This window comes from Chelonoidis abingdonii, chromosome 1 (assembly GCF_003597395.2).
Source record: "Chelonoidis abingdonii isolate Lonesome George chromosome 1, CheloAbing_2.0, whole genome shotgun sequence".
Lineage (NCBI taxonomy): Eukaryota > Metazoa > Chordata > Testudines > Testudinidae > Chelonoidis > Chelonoidis abingdonii.
This window is the reverse complement of record NC_133769.1, coordinates 337,243,623-337,252,996: the sequence shown is the minus strand read 5'-3', so window position 1 is coordinate 337,252,996 and position 9,374 is coordinate 337,243,623. Positions and strand designations below refer to the sequence as shown.

General features: G+C 39.3%; 1 protein-coding gene across 1 annotated transcript; it reads right to left on the bottom strand.

Moving 5' to 3' along the window:
• Window positions 1-1,788: 1,788 nt before the first annotated feature.
• Window positions 1,789-3,637, bottom strand: SLN (sarcolipin). The gene is made up of 2 exons (XM_032790704.2): window positions 3,524-3,637; window positions 1,789-2,371 (listed from the first exon to the last, which is right to left on the bottom strand). Exon 2 carries the CDS (start codon window positions 2,259-2,261, stop codon window positions 2,166-2,168), a length of 96 nt encoding a protein of 31 aa, XP_032646595.1. The 5' UTR covers window positions 2,262-2,371; window positions 3,524-3,637; the 3' UTR covers window positions 1,789-2,165.
• Window positions 3,638-9,374: the final 5,737 nt, after the last annotated feature.

Sequence of the window (9,374 nt, the reverse complement as noted above, 5' to 3'; positions counted from 1 at the left end):
TGAACACTTTAGACAAAGCGCTCACTCTATAACTGACCGATCATCTCTCATCCTCAAAGAAAACATGCACAGCACTTTTGAAAGATGAGTCTGGGTGCTTAAATTCATAACTTTGCTAGCTACTAAAAATCATGGCTTGAACAGAGACACTAGATTTATAGCTTATTACAACAATCTGCAAACCACTAACGCCCTCTTTTTGTCCTAAGATTACAGAGGGGTTAATGGGCCACTCTCCCCTGAATGGTCCTTTAGGAATATATGATAGCTATGCTAAGCTATGTGATAGCTTATGCTAAACAATCTGTTCCACCTGGCATTTTGCTGTGACACACCGAGTACCTTTCCTAGGTCTGAAGAAGAGCTCTGTGGAGCTCGAAAGATTGTCTATCTCACCAAAAGAAGCTGGTTCAATAAAAGATATTACCTCACCCACCCTGTCTCACTAATATCCTAGAACCGACATACCTACAACTATACTGCATAGTTTAATAAGTATCCTGCTAAAGAGAGGATTTATTAACAGGAGAGGATATAGTCTATTAACTGCAGAAATAACTTTGCAATCATCTTTGAGAAAACAGAGGAGGAAAATTATAGAGGAAAGTGGAAAGTACAGACTAAACAGAAAAATGAAACTTACTTAATATCAACTTTTAAACAGATAACTATAGCAGATGGAATAAAGCCATGCAGCCTGAGATTTTCAGTATTGTCCTTTCAAGCATTAACCTGATTCCCAAAACATGCCTATCATTATGCTGCTAAATGAAAGTAAAACAAATCATCCTTGGGTAATCTCCTGATCTTTACTCATTCCTTTAAGTGTCCTAGCCAAGAAGTGAGCCAATGTAAGTACAGTGAGATGTATTTAAATGATCCAGACTTCTTAATGCAAGCCTCATTTTATCTAAAAGGTTGCACCTTTTGAAGCCATTAGGATGGCATGTTTGAATTCTTAGGAAGACTTTAGCTGCTGATTGACAGATGAGAGGGTTCGAAGGGACAGTCTGGGTCCAAACCTAAGCACTGTTGTATAACAGTCCCAAAGTTGGCCAAAGTAGATAACTGATGAGTCCTCTATTGCTGGAAGATACCAAGCAGCATAAAACCAGCCTATTTGCTCTAGAGCACTCCCTTGCAGCCCTTTGCATAGGAGAGCTGGCGAGGGCAAGGAGATACGACTGGAGTGCCTCTGTGCTCTGGTGATCTCTGGCTGCAGCAGTGGAACCGTTTAGCTTCTTGAAGTTAGAGCAGCCTTGGGGCTGCTGTAATAATTGGTACCAACCTATGCCTCTGCTCCCTCCACCTCGTGTGCCAATCACGGTTTGGTGAAGCTGTGGGATTGGGGACTAGACTAGATGCCTCCTGCACAGTCTTCTAACCCTATGATTCTATGAAATCCAAGAATTAGACCCTAAAGGTGACATCTGAAATCCATCTCTAGAAGATGCAATTATAAGGCACTGCCAGCAGTAAGGCAAAGGATCTCTTTAAAGTCTGTATTCACAGAAATGGTAGCATAAATAATGGTCTAGCCATGAAAATTCTCTGGCTATTTTACTGTACTAACTATTGTGATGAACTCATTTGGTGTTCATGTGAGTCAGTATGAGTTCCACTGGGACTCAGTAGCAATTAAGTGGACCTTTTTTTGTACTTTTTAACTAAAGGCAATCAAGCCATCAAACTTCCCTGGCTGTTGTTCTGTATTTCTCAAGTAAACACACCATAGCCTTCACTGAAAAGTAATCAGCTCAAGGAAAGGATAAAAATAACTACAAAACATGTCTTACATTTTCTTCTTTATTCAGGAGAGTACAATGGTGAGCAAATGAAAAGGTTCCACATCTCTTTCAGTTCTTCAGTAGGTTTGTGCTTCTTTTGTCTCAGTTTATGGAGACAGTAACTGTTGGAGGGACAATCATGTGTAGCAACTACTGAGGATCTTGCCTTGTACATTTTACAGCTGGATTGCCAAAGAATTAAAAAATTACATCATCATAGACCCATGAAAAACATACATATGATCTCAGGCAACAGGTGTTTTAGAGTAAAAAAGATTACATTCTAGAGCTACATGAAGCTAATCACACAGGTGTACAGATGTCACATACTTCTGCAGACACAAACTTAAACTCATTCATGGCATATGGCACAGTCTTTTACTCCTGATAAGATTTCACCAGAATCCACATGAGGAGCACAGTTATGAGGACAATCATGAAGTTGAGGAAAAGCTCTTGTGTGGATCGTTCCATTTTCAGGAATGATCAGGGGAAGCACAGAGGCTAACAGCTGAAGCAAAGGGAAACCCTCAAGGAATCCTCCACGAGTGTCCTTGAGATCAGCCTCCAGGTCAAAGCCTCGCCTGAAAAAAAAAAACAACACACCAACAGAACAGACATATGAAGCTAGGAAGCCTAGCAGCTATATATATTACTATAAGTAAATGTTATTTCTATTGCTAAAAGTTAATGTGTGCTGCAGAAGTTAAAAAGCAAAGAGTATCTCTACCAGCTTATCACCTTCTTTGATTTCCACCATTTGAGAAAACATGTTCTCAGTGTCACCCCAAAATACATCTCACATAACAAGCAATCCTTGGACGTCTGCTTTGACTTGCACAGTTATTTTTTTTAAAAAACTTCTGCCATATTCTTTTGAAGTGATACTTACTGCAAATATATTACTATTAAAAATTACTAGCATTCAATTTTTTCTCTGATATTAAAATCTTAAACTCTATAATATTTACATCTCTCTCTCTTCATTCCCTAATAGCAGGTTTACTTTAATACTGCAAGTATAACTTGTAAGATTCACTAAATTCAGTCTCTTTGCAGTTATTGGAAGAGAAAACAACTTGAAGGATTTTTGTTATGACTAAAAAGAGAGAGGCAGAGTTAAACAGTTTTGTTTCTGAAAAACATCAAAATTCATGGGCTAATACTAGTAGATTAAATAGGATTTTCTCTGAACTCTTCTGACTTTCCTGCATTTTCAAGTGGCTACAGTTCTCTTAAGTAGTACTGCCTTTTGAGATATATTCCAAAACTTTTAATCAGCTATTGTTTTTGTGTGATTCATTTTAATCACAGAAAGTCCAGATTTGTGTATGTTTCTCAGGGCACACATGGAGAAGTGATAACATTTGTGACGAGTACCCTGCTGCCTAATCCTATTTGTATGCTATGTAATCAAAACGAAAACTTTTTTAAAAAATAAAGAGAGAAATAAGCTCTGGGCAAAAAAAGAAATGCAGCCATGCAAACAAACTCTTAAAGGAGAAGCTAGATTCGAAAGTAACATCTATGATGAAAACAAGAGCAAGTGCAGTATCATACCATAATAAAGACAGAAGGCTTTAACTGGACATTGTCTTAGTTTAATAATGAAATATTAAAAGCTCAATACGTGGTAATGCAGTTATACAAATTCCCATCCCCTCATGTTTCTCTGTCAGCTTCATATTTTATTTGTACAAAGGAAAAGTAGATCTAAAAAGTATCCCATGATTTACCTGAAGAGGATAAATGAAACGGTATTACAGCTTCTGGAACCCTAGGTCAATCAGATATTATTTCTTCCTCAGCTTCTGCCTATCTCCCAGTGCAGTCTGGATTCCCAGTTTCTGTGTTGGAACTAAAGTAGTCAGAGGGAGGAGAGCAACAAGTGTATTGGCAACAAAAGTGATGACATCACCAACTAAATATTTTAAAAAGGCTATGCTGGGCCTCAGGATTCAGTTAGGGCTATTTATGCATTTGGGCATATGGATGGATTTACATATGACCATTTCATTTCTTCCTCTGATGAGTTGCTTTAATGTTAAAGACATGTACAAACCCATTGGAACCAACTGGATTTTACAAACGTTTCTTTTGTGCTTCAAATTCACCAGTTAAGATCTTCATCCGTAATGTAAAAACCAGAGTTTGAAATATTCCATATTCATTTTTCGGATCTGTACATGATGCTTTCCAGTCTTTAGAAACTGAACAAAGTCCAGACTACATCATTTACTTTACAAGCACAAGCACCTGTTGCTGCCTTACATAGTTATTATAGTCTCAACAACGTCTCATGTTCTTATACATTTAGTCTCAGAGACAGCTAGAGCAAAATATTTTTGCACTTGGATATGGAGTAATTAAATAAAATAATATTTACTGGACATAAGGATTTGGGAATAAATTAAAGTATTTGAAAATCATGGTCAGTTGCATTAACCATGCCCCATTAACTGCCTCTCCTGCACTCTGCCTATTAGCCCATTTCCCTGGGAATTTCTCTAACATTCTAACCCCCTGAGCTACTTGAAAGAGTTGCCAGTAAAAAAAAATTGCAATAAAATATTTTCTCACCAAATGTGGAATTTGTCCCCCTAAATTACACTGCTCTGAAGTCCAACCAACTTATATTGCCCACCTTACCTTAGCTTTGCTTCTTGGCAGTCATAAAAAATGGATACACGTCACCAAAAAATATTATTAAAATACAGAAAAGCATTTTTATCAAATAAATACATTTGAAAGAGACTATAACAGTGTGACATAATACAGAACTGGGGCAAGATTCTACCAACCTCACTCCACTGGGCCAAATTCAGACACCTCAATTACACTGAATACCTTACTCCACAAATATTTCTATTAAGTCAATGCAACCACTATTGAAATAAGGCGCTACCCAACATGAGTCAGAGTATCAGCGTCTGGTTCAAGTTAGGAAGGATATTCAAATCGGTCCCTTACAAGTATTTCCAAAAACTGCATACTGTGGATTAAGCAAATTATTTATAAATTCATACGACTGTTGTGCATTTAAATTCATAATCGTAATATTTCACTAACTTTTTGCATTTAATAGCTACTGACTCCAGTTTGTGCTCCCTAATTTACTGACATTATTTCAGAACAAGTAACACAGTTCCATCCAAGTCACACAACTAACCACCAGCCCAGCCCATCGGAGAGGATGGGGGAATTTGAGATACCCAAGCTACAGTTCCCACATGACTGAAAACGAAACATTTCAGGTCACTTTAACACACTGAAATATTTTGATTAGCATCACACCAGCCCAAAAGAAAGTATTTCGTTTTTGGTTTTTCCCAAAGGGAAAAACTGAAATTGAAAAATGTTGGTGAAATTGAAATTTTCCCATGGAAAAATTTTATTTGCCAGAAACTATATTTTCCATCAAAAATCATTATGATGGTAAAAGCAACTCTAGCCATCGCCCTCATATCCGCATCTTCTATGCAGCTTGCTATGCCTGAAATTCCTTTCCTGATTTGGCCTTCCATCCTTTCTGCTTTAAACCACAGTTTCTTTAAGATCTCTATAAAACCTAGCCCTCTCTTCCTTCAGGTGTTAATGAAACACACATTATAATAAATGTGGAACTAACCAGTCACATGCTAAACATCACCACTTCTTTTGCATCCCTTCCTTTATTTCTATAGTGTCTAAATAGGACCAGATCCTTCACTCTTACTTGTGTGCTGTAGGACCTTACTCAGTGAGCTTTCGCTGGGACTGCTTCTGGAATAAACTACTAGTCAATGCAGATAAGGTTGACAGAATCTGATTTTAAGGTCCAGTCCTGCAATCAGAGGCACACAAGTCAAGGCTTATGCCTGCATGGAGTCCTGCTAGCAAGATTGGAGCTTTACATTGCAAACTTTCCAGAGCAGGGAACTTGCCCATATATATGATTGTCTAGAACATATCAGGCATGCTTTTTGGCACTATACAAAATATAATTCAATAACACTCTAATTAGGGCTTTCTGCTTTATATGTTCATCAAGACAAAAGTAATTTATATTTCCTCCTGCAATGGATAACGTTGAGACAACTCACTTGACAGAACTTTTTATATCACCACAAGACACAGCTGGCAAAGGAAGAACATTTTTGAGTGGCAGATACAGTCCATAGTAACTTTAGAAGAGACAAACTACTGTATTACATTTAGATTTTGTGCCATCTGGCAGGATACCTACAAGGCTTGCAAAAAGACCTTAAGCTTAATTAGCGCCATGATAGATATTATTAAGATGGGGAACATTCGTTGACTTGAACTGTGAAAGAAAAACATCATGCAATGTTTGGCACTTTTTCTGACTTATGTATGCCACAGCTTAGAGTCTACAATCTAAAAATCACCATAGGGTCAACCTCTGAGCCATCTCTCTAAGCTATATCCTTGCTCTTTATGAAGTGTGAAAGACCTTAAAGGCAGTAGCAAAAGAGGATGCTTTATTTAATCTAGTGAAAGCAGCATGCATCCGATGAAGTGGGTATTCACCCACGAAAGCTCATGCTCCAATACGTCTGTTAGTCTATAATGTGCCACAGGACTTTTTGCTGCTTTTACAGATCCAGACTAACACGGCTACCCCTCTGATACTTAATCTAGTGAGTTAACCTCATCTAATGACTGAGGGAAAGAGGATGGAAGGCAAAGGATGAGGTAAATGATTATATTTTAAATATAAAGTTGGGTTTTGGTGATGTACTAAATAGTTCTTTTGCTGCCCAGTTGATTTTCTTTTGACAGATTTGGTTGTTCTAACATTTCACATACACCCTGCCAAAGTTCCCTCCCCATGCCTTACATATTCAAACTTAAGGCTCTGGTCTATATTTAAAGTTGCTGTGTCTGTCTCAAATTCTTTCTAGACTACACATCAAGTACCATGCAATCTTTCCAAGTAATTCTTATATAACGAGGCTGCATTCATTGTTGCAGTGGAGACTGTCTTAAGATGTCTTAATAAAACCTCATTTAATAGTTTTTTTTAAGTGTCAGTGTCTGGGCAATGGTGGTCTTGGACTCTCTGTTCTTAGTGTAACAGAATTGTATTGCCAAAAGATCCACTTGATAAAATGACCTCTTTCTATATACACAAAGGTAAACATGAAGCAGTTGTAAGGTACATAAATCTCCGGTGTGTGTATGTTGCATATAGTTACCATGTCTGGGTATAAGTGCATAAAAATACCCACCAAGTTAGATTACTCAGCATAGTACAGTCGGCAAGAGGTCTCTGAATTTGCTTTGACAATTAAAAGACATTTTAAGCTGACAGCACCTCATTATTGAAAAGCCACTGTGTCAATAAGATAAAATAAAGTATATGTACTTCCTCATTTATTGACTTATCCATTTGATTCCATTATGTATTAATAATTGGAGATATACCTATCTCCTAGAACTGGAAGAGACCTTGAAAGGTCATCAAGTCCAGCCCCCTGCCTTCACTAGCAGGATCAAGTACTGATTTTTGCCCCAGATCCCTAAGTGGCCCCCTCAAGGGCTGAACTCACAACCCTGGGTTTAGCAGGCTAATGCTCAAACCGCTGAGCTATCCTTCTCCCCCATAAATGTAGCCTCAAACCTGTAAGCCTCACAATTAGGGCCAAACCCTGCTCCCACTGAAGTCAATAACATAACTCCCATAAACTCCAAAAGAAACATGAGCAGACCCTTAGTGTTTGCCACTCACCTTCTCTCTCCTTCAGGAAGCTACTCAAAAATCCTCTTGGTGCATGAGGCATTACAGTTTCAAAGACCACTGCCCACTCGATGATGTCCTTTCTCTTCTGTTCTGTTCTCTAGCTGTTTGGTTCTGACCTGTGCTACCAGGGCCAGGCCCTGTCCCTGTGGAATTTAGGCATAAGTGGCAAGGTGATGTGGTCAGAGTGGTGGGAGGGGAAGCAGCAGCAGTAATTTTAACAGACTGGATTTGTGAGGACCCACCCAGTGGGGTATACTCCACTGGTTGAGGAAGAAATAGCAAATTCCAACATTCACTAAGAGCAAAGGTAGGAGAGGAAAGGAGTTGTCTTTCTCCCTCATCAATTGCATGCGTCCTTGGCACCAGCCCTGCTCTGGCTACCACCAAGAGCTAGTCATAAAACCAACATTTTTCTCATGAGAAACTTCAGGTGAAAAATCTAGGTTCAAAATTTTTGGGGTTTCCTTCAGGAAGTTCTGAACCAATTTGTGAAGAAAGTGTTTGTTTAGAATCAACATTTTTAAACAGAACAATAATTTCCATTTCATTTAAACTCAGAATGTCATTTCATTTTTCAGTTTTAAGAAGAAATAACTTTTTATGTCAAAGTAACTTAATTGAGTATGAGGCCAGATGGGACCACTATATCATCTAGTTTGACCTCCTGTATACATAGACCATTAATTTTCACCCCAACACCCTCATATTGAGCCTAGAGATTTTAGTTAGATCAAAACATGTCAGTCCTCATGAGACTAAACCGTGTGCCACAAGCAAAGAGTGGGAGAGAGCAAAGCACCACCAAAAAAACTAAAATTGTCATTTCCAATTAACACTTCATCATAACTTTGTTTTGCCTCATTTTTTTAAACTGAAAAGCCAAAAGGAATCAACATTTTAAGTCAAAATGAAAAATTGTTGTTGCATTTAGAAAGGTCAGTTCCAAATGAAACTTTTAGTTTGAGATTTTCCATGAGAAAAATATTTTTTTAAATCAGAATTGACATTTTCCTGTGAAAAATGTTGGTTTCAACTTTCTGCACAAAATTGTTTGACCAGCTCTGGTGACATGCAAGCCTGAGGCTGCTCCTCTGCCTCTCAATCCCCACTCTCACGATCCTCACCTGGGGGAGGGGAAGCAGTGCTGCTGCCTCTGGGCAGAGTACTCAGAGGATGGTGAGGAGTGAAAAGGAAGAGAAGCACTTGCAGCTCAACCCACCCCCACCTCACTCCAGCAGCCAAGGCCATAGGCACCAACTCTGTGGGTGCTCTGGGACTCAAGCACTCACGGAAAAAATATAGTAGGTGCTCAGAAGCCACCAGCCACAGCTGTTCAGTGGGGCCGCGAAGCAGTTGTTTGGCTGCTGGCAGGAGGCGCTCAGGGGAGGGAGGAGAGCAGCAATCTGCAAGTGGGATGGGGTCTCAGCAAAGGGGGTGGAGCGGGACGGGAAGAGGCAGAATGAGAGTGGGGTCTTGGGGGAGGGGACAGAGTAGGGGCAGGAAGAGGTGAAGCAAGGATGGGGCGTCAGAGGAAGGGGCAGAGTGTGGGTGGAGCACCCATAGGAAAAATAAAAATCAGCGCCTGTGGCCATAGCACCCCTCCATCACTATTGCAATAGCATCTCCATTCCCCAGTGATACTACAGAACAGATTTCTCCACCAGCATTCTGACCCAAGTTCTATCATTCCCAAGCATTAGCTATCGCCTCCTGAGGACCTTCTATCGTCTTTCAGAACCATTTCCCCACCACCACCTATGGTTTCTTATCATGATCCATAAGCTTTTACAACTGCAAAGGATTGTGGGATATAATTGATAAGATGATTTTTTTAAAATCACTGT